Source organism: Aptenodytes patagonicus, chromosome Z (genome assembly GCF_965638725.1).
Source record: "Aptenodytes patagonicus chromosome Z, bAptPat1.pri.cur, whole genome shotgun sequence".
Classification (NCBI taxonomy): domain Eukaryota; kingdom Metazoa; phylum Chordata; class Aves; order Sphenisciformes; family Spheniscidae; genus Aptenodytes; species Aptenodytes patagonicus.
In genome coordinates, this window is record NC_134982.1 from 25,025,374 (window position 1) to 25,037,992 (window position 12,619).

The 12,619-nt window shown below is 35.4% G+C and overlaps 1 protein-coding gene across 7 annotated transcripts in view; it reads left to right on the forward strand.

The window, feature by feature from the left end:
• Nucleotides 1-12,619, forward strand: part of ERBIN (erbb2 interacting protein) — a 123,009-nt gene that overhangs the window by 87,046 nt on the left and 23,344 nt on the right. For 6 of the 7 annotated variants that reach the window (XM_076362809.1, XM_076362808.1, XM_076362814.1 and 3 more), the window contains 10 exons: nt 1,315-1,389; nt 2,708-2,852; nt 3,313-3,385; nt 4,434-4,563; nt 4,919-5,034; nt 6,059-6,128; nt 7,156-7,255; nt 9,307-9,428; nt 10,030-10,200; nt 10,985-11,167. In XM_076362809.1, coding sequence (XP_076218924.1) covers nt 1,315-1,389; nt 2,708-2,852; nt 3,313-3,385; nt 4,434-4,563; nt 4,919-5,034; nt 6,059-6,128; nt 7,156-7,255; nt 9,307-9,428; nt 10,030-10,200; nt 10,985-11,167 — 1,185 coding nt within the window. The remainder of the gene's footprint in view (nt 1-1,314; nt 1,390-2,707; nt 2,853-3,312; nt 3,386-4,433; nt 4,564-4,918; nt 5,035-6,058; nt 6,129-7,155; nt 7,256-9,306; nt 9,429-10,029; nt 10,201-10,984; nt 11,168-12,619) is intronic. The other variant, XM_076362812.1, reaches the window with a different exon arrangement.

Here is a 12,619-nt window from a genome sequence, read left to right on the forward strand (position 1 = left end):
GATCGACTTGTTTCCTTTTCATGATCTCACAGACAAATACATCTTATACTTACAATCACTTAACATCTCTCTGCTTCTACAAGTACTTTCCTGGAGAAAGGAATTGAAGTAGAAGCATACTGGAACATACTGACCTGCCATATAATAAAGTCAAGCCTTTGTGTGCCATGAGTAGATCATGCAGAACTGAACACCTGCCTAGTTGTATGGTTTGGCAGATAGGGGAGTGTATTTAAGGAATTGTTCATTAGTGTTATTACACTTCCAGCCATTACCATTACTGCTATATTCTCATTACAGGGTAGATATTTGTGTGGGAGCTTTAAACTCATGTGCCCAGGCCCATGTTAAGCCATAACAGCCAGGGCCTAAGTATAGGCTGCAAAATTACCTGTTTGGGTATATTTTTGGCTGATTGCTTCATCTTTCCCAGCCTTTTAGCTACAAAAGTCAACTACTAGTAACTTACTTCATTAAGATCTTTTGTAAAAGCACAAAAAGGTTTGAAACTGCTTTTTTGGATAAAGATCTGTCTGAAAGGTAGTCTTCAGTTAAGATGTTTTCTTGGAAAATGAGTTATTGGGAGTCAGGACTGCAACTTGTGCAGGAATGCTGTATATTTACAATGTAACAAAATTGAGTTCTGCATTTAACTGAACTTGGTTGTAGTTGTTAAGGTGCAGTAGCACCTGTTTTGTATTACTTTCTCAGGAGGGAAGTTTAAATAGGAAAGCATATGCAACACGGATGTTTACCAAGAAGTTGTCTTTTCCCTGATACGTAAGGTACTTCTAACAATAAATTGTCATGGAAGCACAATCCTGCACTTCACTTTATGGATGGAGTGGTTTGCTTGTATCATGCAGATATACCCTTTGTTGCTAGAAAATTAAAATTTGTTTTCCTTTTCCGCAAAACCACAAAATCTTTGTGGTTTTTGAAAAATGGGACTTCTGAGTTGATGGAATTTAGGGGGTTTTTAGACCTCCTCCATGACAGAGGAAATTATACACATAATATTTATTGTGTGCTCCAGTTGAAAAATTATATTTTCTGTAAAAAACAAACAAACAAACCACTTGGTTTATTTTAGTGCTGTGATCAAGTTCTTAAAAGATTTTTTTGTGTATCTAGTATATATTTACATTTCAAAAAGTTAATTATCTGGGTTTTCTTTGATGACCCAGTGAAACAAGTGTATGCAACAGTTCTAATAAGACATTACTTAAAGTTGCAATAGATGAATCACTGAAGTTGTTCTTGCCTTTCACTATTTTCTGTATGAAGTTTTTAAAAAATGGCTTCCCTTTACAGCCTGAAGTACTTGAACAACTGAGTGGGTTAAAGGAATTTTGGATGGATGGTAATAGACTAACACTTATTCCAGGGGTAAGTCCTTTTACTGTGTTAAACATTTAGTATTTTAAGTTACAGTGGTATTTGCTTTGTCAGCTGTCATATATGTTAAAGTTGCTACGTAATTTTAATGTTACGTAAAGCCAAAAGGCTAAATGCCGCTTAAATGCTTAACTATGCTACTTAGAAATTGTTACTGATCATGAGAGTTGGGTACGCAGCTTTTCTTTCATTGAAAGTTATTTATCTCTCATCTAAAAATTATGTTCCAATTCAGGAAAGGGGTAAAAATCCTAGATCAAATCCTGGATCAAATTTAGGGCTGACTGGTCCTTCCAAAAAGGGATTATTCTGTGTTAGACAGCAAGCAGGAATTTACAGGATAAATATGTTGTGTGACTTTTTACTGGTCACGGCTGCAAAGCAAGCAATGCCTGTTCAGGGGCCGTGAATACAGGGAGCCAGTTCCTGAGAAAATGTTCAATTGACTTCATCTGCATTCCTGACATCTCTCAGAATTACATGGGATCTAGGCTGACCTATTACTGCAGTACTTGTGAACCTGTGCTTATGATCTAGTAAACTAGTAAATGAGTATTTGAAATTTGGGAAGCAGCTGGTCTGTTTTCAGACTTAAAATCACTAGCAGTCTTCTGATGTGAGGCTTTCTTGCCTGATCAGTAGTCTTCTCTACTGTCTTTCCTCACTTCAGCTAATTCTTCCTTGAAGAGTTGAGTGGATGTGTTAAACATTTCTACTTTAGAGTAAAAGTAAAACTGTATTTGTGAAAGTGACTGCATCTTCCCTGTGAAGATTTTAGTAGAGTAGTGTGCACAAATCTTCAAGCTTATTCTTGGTTCATATGGAAAGGTAATACAAGCTTATATTTTGGCTTGTTTCTTCAGTTTAGTACAATCAGGGATTCATTGTTGTTTTTGAGATTAAGTAGGATGCAGTTTTACACAAAAGGCAAAAATAAGCATTAAAAGACTTTACTGGAGCCTAATGATGTCCTTACATTATCTATCTCTGAAGTCTGTTCTAAAGCTTCAGTTACTTGATTCACAGTAACTGATCAAACTGTTGAATTTGCAGCAGGCTGACTTCAGAGAGACCTGCAGAATTACTGTGGTGTGTCTGTGTGTGTGGAAAAACATCAGCTGTGCATATCTGCACAAAATATTTCATTATAAAGCTTGGATCTTTTGCATAAAATTGTATTTCAGCACTATAAATAGGTTTTTCTCTTTTCCTCTGGCATTACACTTGAGAGACAGTTTGTTGTCAATTCTTCTGGATTTTTTGTTTTAACTTGCACTTTCTAGAATGCATTATTTTCCCTTGCTTTTAGTTCATAGGCACTTTGAAACAACTGACGTACTTGGATGTTTCCAAAAACAACATTGAAGTAGTTGAAGAAGGTATTTCAGGTTGTGAAAGCCTGCAAGACCTACTGTTATCCAGTAATTCACTTCAGCAACTGCCAGAGTCTATTGGTTTGTATTTTCGGTTAATTCATGTTCTTAAAAGCTTGTAGTCTCAACACAGAACACTTGAAAGTAGACAAATGGCATTTTAGATCTAAGTTTCAATTGATTAAAAGTGCCAGTTTTGGATAAAGCTGTAATGCGTAGCTGAATAATAAAATTTGTATTTGTTTTGGAGCGTTCTTGATTTTATACAGTAGTTTGTAAATGGATAAAAAAAAAATTTGTTTTTCTCTCCCCTTTTCCCCCTGCCGTGGCTGGCACATGGTAAGCTGGCAAACGAGTTCTGTAAGCTTGTCTACTTATTTCCTTGGGTATATAGCACTATAGGTATGCCAGGGAATACAGACGATGTGGTTGCTTGGCCGTAGATTCCCCCCCCCCCCCCCCCCCCCTCTTAATTTAAAATTAAAACTAAGCTTAATGAACTCAAATGTCCTTTTTGATTTACTTGTTCCTTTCATTACAGGTTCCCTGAAGAAGGTAACAACACTTAAAATTGATGAAAACCAGTTAATTTATTTGCCAGACTCCATAGGAGGGTAGGTATTTCATCTGAATAAAAGGTTGAATTGCCTTTCTGTACACTTTTCTGTAACAATGGCTCCTCTTTTGAATGTTTTCACAACTACTTGATTTAATTTCTTCTACATGTTAATGTCTTAATAAAATTGAAAGCAAGTGCTTTCATATCTTCTAGTTTGCAGCATGTATGTTCTTTATGTATTATTTAATATCAAAAGACCTATGTTCCTCACTTACTAATGCAGCCACCAATCTATAAAACAAAAATTGAATGTGAAGGAAAACAAGATGTTTAAAAAGACAGTCAGCTGCCTAAAACTGTTTTTTGGCAGTAGCATAGCTGTGGCTGTGGTAAATATTGTGAATGATTGAACCACTATCAAAAAGCTTGTAAAAAGTTCATCTGAACACACGTTTATCTTTTTATATTATAAGGAGAATTTTCACCTGTTCATCAGCAGGTTTTTTAATATATAATTTGGATGTTCAGCAATTTAATTTAAAACTCGCAAATGATGGCAAAAATAATTGGTTCAGAATTAAGGGCTATACAAATGAAGGGTATTTGTTCTAATTTCTTTTCTTCTATTATAATTAATGTAGCTTATCTTTTGTTGTCAGAATTTACAAAATACTTCTTCACTGCCAGATTCTTAGGTTCACTGTCTCTAACTCATGAAATTCTTTTCTTGTTCAGAAACTGCACTCAACTTCTGTTTGGCTATGATCTGTCCCATTCTGAATGTTTTCAGTGCCTTGCACTAGCCTGTTTTCATGTAGTAGACAAACATTTGATGTTGCTGACGCCCCTGTTTTCACTGAATGCTCTCTTATGAGGACAGTGTAAAAGAGATTAAAAAACCAAATAACAACAACAAAAAAACCCCAAAACCCCACAATCAACCCACAAAAAAAACCCCAAACACCTTTTAGGCAATTAGTAAAGGATTTTTCTTGGATTTGAATTTGCTTGGGTTTCAGAGTTTTATTTTGAATTATATAAAGTATTCAGTTAACGTTGGATGAATGAACCTGCATAGAGGAGTAATTTTTCTTTTTTTGCAGGTTAACGTCAGTAGAAGAACTGGACTGTAGTTTCAATGAGATTGAAACATTGCCTTCGTCTGTTGGGCAGCTCTCTAATATAAGGACATTTGCTGCAGATCATAACTTTTTAACACAGCTGCCATCAGAGGTATGTATTTAATTACAAAACTGTAAAATTAATTTTTTAATGTATTTTAAAATATATAGTCTGTACAACTTCTGGATAACAAGTTAATTCTTGAGTAGATTTTCTTCGTGTATGTTTTTAAAGGAGGATGTATACAAGTATACAAGTTTGCAAAGAATGAAATTCTGAATTTTTTTAAGCAAGAACTAGAAATTTGTTGCTAATGTATTGAAACTAAAAGAAGGTTTAATATGTAAGAATAAATCTAATTATACTTCACAGGCAAAAATAACTGTAATACTAATTGTTTTAAAACAGTAAAAATTTGCATATTTAGAGTTGTGAAGATGAATTAATTCTTCGGGGTTTTTTTCAGATTGGAAACTGGAAGCATGTAACAGTGTTGTTTCTTCATTCTAATAAGCTTGAATTTCTTCCTGAGGAAATGGGTGATATGCAGAAATTAAAAGTCATCAATCTGAGTGACAATAGGTTTGTGAATGCATTTATTCAAGTAGAAGTTGTATAAAATGCAATAATAATGTAGTGGTATTGTTATGAATATATTATGCTATCTTTCCTTATCTCACAGCTTAGAAGCTGACTGAGATGCATGTATTTAATGTATTATTGTTATATTCTGGATCTTGCAGTTCCATAGGATTAAGCTGTTTTTAATGACTTGGCACATGGCACATGCATTGAAACACACTTCAATACATTAATGATTGTTAACATGTATTTTTTCTGGGGAATTAGTTTGGTTATTTTCATAAAACTTGATTCTTACTTAAAAGTTAATAGCTTCCTGTATTGCATATGGAGGACACAAAACAGTGTCACAGTATAGTCTAAAGCACTTGAGTGTGCTGAGGGAAGGGGGAAAAGAGTTGTGTTTTATTAGAGCTGGTCATTAAAAACCATTCTCTTTTGGGAATTGACAATTCGTAGAATTGAAATATATTGGGAGAGATAAGTCTGACTGAGATCTCCCTCCTGTTCTGCCAATCCAGCTTCTCTGTACTCCATCTATAGCTTGATTTGTCCATTAATGCCAGAGTTTCTATTATCCAGGGCAGCCCCTTTCCCACACATGTATCTTGGAAAAAAACCAACAATTTTCAGGTGTACCACTTTTTTCTTAATTGGTGTGCAAGTATATTGAAAGATAAAATGCTGAGGATTCAGATTAATTAATTCAGGTTAATTGTCTTCAAAATTGTATTCAAATTACTGAACTGAGTTAAATTCAAGTTACATTTTCACTTTTTTAAGCTGCTTGCTAAACTGGGCAGAAATGCTTTTTTTTGTTAGCTTGTTTGTTTTTTTTAAATTATAGGTATAGCTTTGAATCTAAATTAAATGCTGTAGCCTTTCAACTGTCAATAGTTATTAATTTTACTGTATCTGTAAATGTCCTTTTTAAACATTTTTACAGGCTAATGCAGGATTGTTTCTTAACACTCTTAACAGCATTGATAAGTGTACTTACATAAATTCTTGTTGTAATTTACAGACTGAAGAATTTGCCATTTACCTTTACAAAACTGCAACAGCTCACTGCTATGTGGCTATCAGACAATCAGGTGAACTTTTCTAAAATTAAAAATAGATGATTGTTGACTTTATTCCTAATGGAATTGACAAGTACAGAGATGTCTGTTAAATAATGAGACTTGGTACTGTGTATAGACATCAATACTTCCTTGACATTACTGTGTCGGTTCTCCTGAAATAAACAACACTGAGCCTACCTTCTTTGGAGACTTTCATACTTCTGTGAAGGTTCTGTGGTGTTAGGAAATGCAATTTAACAGATGTTTTTCTGAGGTTTTGTTTTTCTTAATTCAGGCTTGTTTACACAGGAAAGTTAGTGCTTGATAAGCTAGTATTTGTATGTGTAGCATGCTGTTTCTTCCACAGCTATACCATTGGGGAAACTTAGCATGCCTTTTTTTGAGCTAGGTTCTTGCCACACCTTTGAACTCTGTGACTGACTGAGTTTCAAGCTATTCAGGAGTAACTTGTGCTTGTGACTTGTATTTTTGCTGTGTATTGAAGCCCTCTGTACTACGCTGATTTCCTCAACGCCATTAAGGTGTATGGGGCTGCCAGAAACCCATTAGCCTCAGATGTGGTACAATGAAAGCACTTTTACTAATACAGTCATTTCAAGAATCACTTGCCCTTTTTTGTAAGGGGTGGGGAATATTCAATCTGGTGTCAATATGAAAAACGAGTACAAAATATTTCTTTTTATATGGCTGTCTACAGCTTTAAATGGCTAAATATATCTGTGTATTCCTGTGTATTTCCAAAGCCTGCTTTGGGATAGTAGTAAGTCCTAGCAAGAAACTGGGTTATTTTTTGAATATCCAGCGCTTGCTTTTCTCTTAAAGCTGTTACTGAGTTTCAGTTCTCAGTCAAAGCCAGTCATCAAAGACAGATATGTTAATAACTTCATTTTGTGAAAATTATTCGCAGGAGAAATGGTTTAATACAAGACGGAGTAGTCTTCAAAGTAATGGGACAGGCATGCTCTGTGATATGTAGATCATATTTACTTTTTTATATATATTCTCATAACATATCCTTCTTACATTTGCTTCCTAGTCTAAACCACTTATACCTCTTCAAAAAGAAGCTGACCCTGACACACAGAAAACAGTGCTTACTAATTACATGTTCCCCCAGCAACCAAGGACTGAGGATGGTAAGAATTTCTGAAATACCCTGTCAGAATGCTCACTTTTGAAAATAATAATGGGAAGACTGTCCAGCTAATATGATTTTTACTAGATAATACTTAAATACAAGTTTGAAGTAAACTTGTAAGTGATGAAGAGTTACATCTGAAGAATGAGAAGAGTGACAATGTGATCTACATATTAGTAAATTCTAGGTGAAACTGTTGCAGTGAGCGAGGTGAGAAATGGACTGGTGGGATCATGTTTTGTGATGGTTGCCACTTCCCAATGTGACACCCTATTTCATTCTGGCAGAGCCTAATGGTTAGGGGTGAAATTCTCCTTAGCAGGTGTCTGCTTCAGACTGACTATTTTAACAGAATGTTAGACAAAATGTTTCCTCCATTACCAAGTACATATTTTTGGAAAAGTACATCTCATTCTGTGTTTTATTTTAAAAGAAAGAAAAAATTGGTCTAGAAAAAAAGCATTTTGCTCACATTTAGTTTGAACTGTTTTATAAAAAGTTAGGCCTAAAATATTAAGACCTTGCCAGAAAGTTATTTCTGCACACTTGTGAAATAGTTAGGAAAATAAGTAACATTCCATGAGTAACCCCATCAAGAGTTAAGGAAAGAGAGTTAAATCTCTTTTTCTCCACTTTCTTTCCCCTGCAGGCAAAAGGAAAAAGCTTGTGCTGCTTTAGGAGAAATGGAGGGCGGGCACATATCAATGGAAATAATTGAAAACTGACAAGTGGCAACATTTGCTGTTCCATGGCACAAGTGTCTAGTACACTGAGAGAGGAGTAATCAAAAATATCAGCAAAACCAGTAAATTGTGCATTGCTTTTAGTGCCTTCTAATGCAGATAATGCATCTGCAATACCTCTGATAGAATGTGAGAATTATAAAATCATTTGGAGATTCAGTGAAGTTCAAGACTGTTCCTGAAAGCATTCTCTCCATTTGAACTATATTTACCCAGGTGCCAGGGTTTCCTTCTGTAGACAAGGAAAGGGCTGCTTGTTTGGCTTAAGTTGCCAGAATACCTGTCTCTGAGGTGGTCATTCCAAATGGAAGGTTTAAAGTTCAATAGATAGCATTTTTAAAAATTAAATTTTTTAAAATTCTTTATCAATTCTTTTTTTGGTCAGGAACAGTTTCGGTGATAGTGAAGTCTATTAGAATATTTTCAGATGTGATAAAATTGTAAGTTTACCCAATAAATGCAGAGTAACAAATATTCCAGTGCACTTCCTGAGCCCTGTAATTAAGTATTTTTGTATTTCAGGTATAGAAGTAGTTAATATGAACAGTCTTGGCGTTGCTAGTGAAGGATATACATTTGCTGGGGTGGTGGTGGCAGATTTATTAGACTATTTGGCATGCTAAAGTAGAACCTGGCTGATGTAAGGCATGGAGACATGCTAGAATAAGAGGCAGTGGATACACAAAAAATTTTTTTCTCTCTTGTAAAATTAAGCAAGAAATACTTCGTAAAGCTCCTGTCATTTGTATAACTTCTGCAAAATCATCTGTTTACCTTAAGTTTTAGATGCTGTAGGTTTTTTCAGGATTAGTAATAATGCAGATTTTTGTTACTAAGTCATTCTTATTCTTAGTTTTTAAATTTTCATTAAATGAAATCAGGTGAATGCTCTTACACAAGCTTAATGAGACCACCTCACTGAAGTTAAGCTATATAAATCTGTATAATTTACATTTATATATATGCAAATACATATTTTCATGTTTATACATATATATGAATAAAAATACTTTGCAGCAGAGAGTTCTGCTGAAAATTTTCAAGTGTGAGTGTTAAGACTAGTGTACAGCTGTGTGTATGAAGTTTTTTACTTTACAGATAGGGATTTTACTATTATGAAAATACAGCCAAGTTCATAAAGCAGTGGCAGTGCAGCTAGTCTTCAGTTAATGGTGCTGCTGGTCTCTTATCTTTTAAGAATGCATACAAAAGCACACCAATCCCATCCAAAAGAAAGAAAAAGAGAATTTTTATTTCACATAATGTATCCTATTCTTACGAGAGTCTCTTTTTTTTTTTAATATAGTTATGTTCATATCTGATAATGAAAGTTTCAATCCATCTCTGTGGGAGGAACAGCGGAAACAGCGTGCTCAGGTGGCATTTGAATGTGATGAAGACAAAGATGAGAGAGAGGCACCGCCTCGGGTTAGTATTGAATATATTTTTGAACGCTTGGTGCTTCCCTCCCTCTTATCCCCACCCCTGAATCCCATCCTTTTCCTTACTTTGGCTGTGGATTTTGCCCTGCTGAAGAAATCAAGTCTTCAGTTATTAGTTGAGAGTACCTGACAGGATGAAACACTGTGGTTTTAGGGTTTTTTTTGGTTTTGGGTTTTTTTGGCCAGATCATTTAAAGTGGCACACAAGGGAAAAACTCTCAGCTGATGGTAAGGCAATGTAGGGCATAACTAGGAGACTACCTGACTGGTGCTGCAGTGGAGAAAGATAGTGGGGAAACAATGATTAGTCCTGATTTTTCTTTAAGTAAATTACAGTTGTCATAATTCTTCCTGCTTGCAATCAATGGACACATTTGGGGGGGGGGGGGGGGGGGGGGGAAGAAGTGATTCATAATCTTGCTGGGTTTTATAAACTTGAGTCTGCATCAATCCAGGTAGACTCGAACAGCAAAGCAGAGATCCTAGATTGTTCAGTGTTTTGTCCTAATTCATCGTCTGTTTTAAAGCTGATGTTTTAATTATGGCATTTAATTAAATGTAGAACTTTATTGCTTTTTGTTGTACAGGAAGGCAACCTGAAAAGATATCCAACTCCATATCCTGATGAACTGAAGAATATGGTCAAAACAGTCCAGACAATTGTACATAGGCTAAAGGATGAAGAGTCTACCGAAGATGTTGCCAAGGAGTCAAAACGAGAAGGCCAGGCAGTTTCTGTAAAAGATGTGGGGGTAAAGGTTAGAGATAATATTCTTTTCTGACTTTGCAAGAACTTCCAAAGATCTAGAGTGTCATTGATTCCTTTTAATTTTCTTCTCCCTCCCCACTAATGCTTTAGCAAGAAAAAATGTCAGATTAAAGAATAGAATTTACCTCTTCTCCGTCTAAAGTCATCTGTAATAAATGTCTGGTTTGCAGTAGCAATTTTCCTCTGACACTAAGAACAAGGAAAGTGACTTGATTCTCAGGCAAATACAAACTATGGATGTGTTAAGGAGCTGGCTGCTTTGATTTCTGGAGGATGGCATCTTTATCATCCTCTGATCTCCCAGACTTCACAATTGAAATTCAGGGTAATCTCTAAGGATCTTACTGCTGCCCTCATGACTGGAGGTTTTACATGATAAGTTGGGAAGGCAATCGTACTAAGTTAGCAGAGGAGTCAGGAGTTTCTGACAGGTTGATGTAGCATGATAGGTGATAGGCCTACTGTTTGGTGCTGACGTGTCTCATTGTAGATATTCTTGGTGCTTTTTTTTTTATTTAACTGGAAATTTAATGGTACAAATTGACCCCAGTAAGGAAGAGAGTCAAACTGACTGACAAAGGGTAGGGACTGTACCTCATTAATCTGCAGAGATTTCTCTGCGTTTCATACCTGGTGCATTTCTTACTTCATAATTTCAAAGCTCAGATTTTCCATTCCATAGTTTCCCAAAATATATAATGTTAACTCTAAATATCATATGTTACTGAAAACCTTTCAGGCTGTTTTTTCTGCTAATGTTCTTAATCCTGTAGACTTCAGAAATTGCTTCAATAAAGAGTAAAGCAGATGAGAGAAAGCAGTATTCAGCAGGAAGCTCTGTGCAGAAGCCTACTGAACCAGAAGCTGAGCACAGCACCACAAATTCACAGATGACTGCACTTGTTAAAACCTTGCAGCACACGAAAACAATTGTCAACCATGAAGACACGCTCGAGGTATGGCATTGTGATGAACATCATAGCAGTCAAAGAATTGTGCTGGTGTTGTATTGAATTTGTTACTCTGGGAGATGAAAATTTATGTTGACAATAGCAGAAAATTGCCATCCATAAGTGCTGTAAATACAGATGGTTTGCAATGCAGTATTTTTCTCACTTCAGATTATATTAAGTAAAAGTTGAAATAGCTAATAAAAAGTTCATAATGAAAGATACATGCATTTAAAGAAAAAGAAAGCAAGCTTGATTAAAAGTTGACCTAAGTATCGAACTGTGAAAAGACTCACACTTAGATAGAAATTTCCAGGTTTTGCTTGATTGTCAGTTCTTAATTAAATAATTGATTTTAATTGTCACTGAAATGACAAAATATCTGATTAGTGGGAGCAATCAAAAACTTGTATATCCAAGTGACTATGCACATTCATTTCAAATGAAAAGTGAAAGGTGCGTTTAAAAATATGTATTCCTCTGTGTTTATTAGTGAGCTGTCATGAATATGACTTGGATTGTATTTACCTTTTATGAAGAGTCAGATTTTAAACTTCTAAACTCTTTGTACATCTCTCTGACAAACACCATGTACTCGTTTATTTAGAATGTTTCAGGCTTACGACAAATTTTGGAATTTGTCACTCAATAAGTTGCCAGTCACCAGGCATCACCTGAAAAATGCTTTTTTCATAGTTTCACAAGCAGAATATTTTTGCCTGTGTTGTCTAAGCAGTGGAACATGCATATATGATACTTTTGCTGAAAACACTTTGTGACAAGCAGTTGTGGCTGTTGCTGGCTATTTCCCCACTAGCATCTTCCTGCTTCTATATACTTACTGAAAATAATGGTTTTGACATTTTTCTTTAGTTTAAAAACATAATTTCAGAAAATCATATTAGTTGTGTAACAATAGTGACAGCAATTCTTTGTAGCTGGCAGTATGCCAGTAAGCAAATAAGGCAGCAGTGTGTGGTAGATTAGGGATAGTGAATTCCTTACTTCCATGTAATAACCTGCTGGTAACTCTGTTGCAGTTGAATCCAGATTTCTAAACTTTGCATGCATGTAAGTTTTTCATTTCAACATGGATTACACATGTATGTCACATCCAAGAGGAAGGGCAGTGTGGTAGAGGCAGTGAAGAGGAGGTCTGTCCCGATTGCAGAGAAAAACAGATGGATTTTTATTTTTTATTTTTAATGAAGTCTATTATACCTTGTTTGCTACATCTCAGTCAGGTTTGTCCTCCCTGCAGCCCAAAGAACTGGCCAGGTAGTTAGTATCATGGGAAAGGTGGTGCTTTCAGAACATTGTGTTCTGAATCTTGTAAGAAAAAATGAACATTGACAGACTGTTTTTACAATCTGCAACATGGATTTTGTAGCATTTGTAATAGGAAGCATGTTTACTAGAAAGAAATTTCCACTTTAGGGGAGGGTTTTTTCCTTCAAA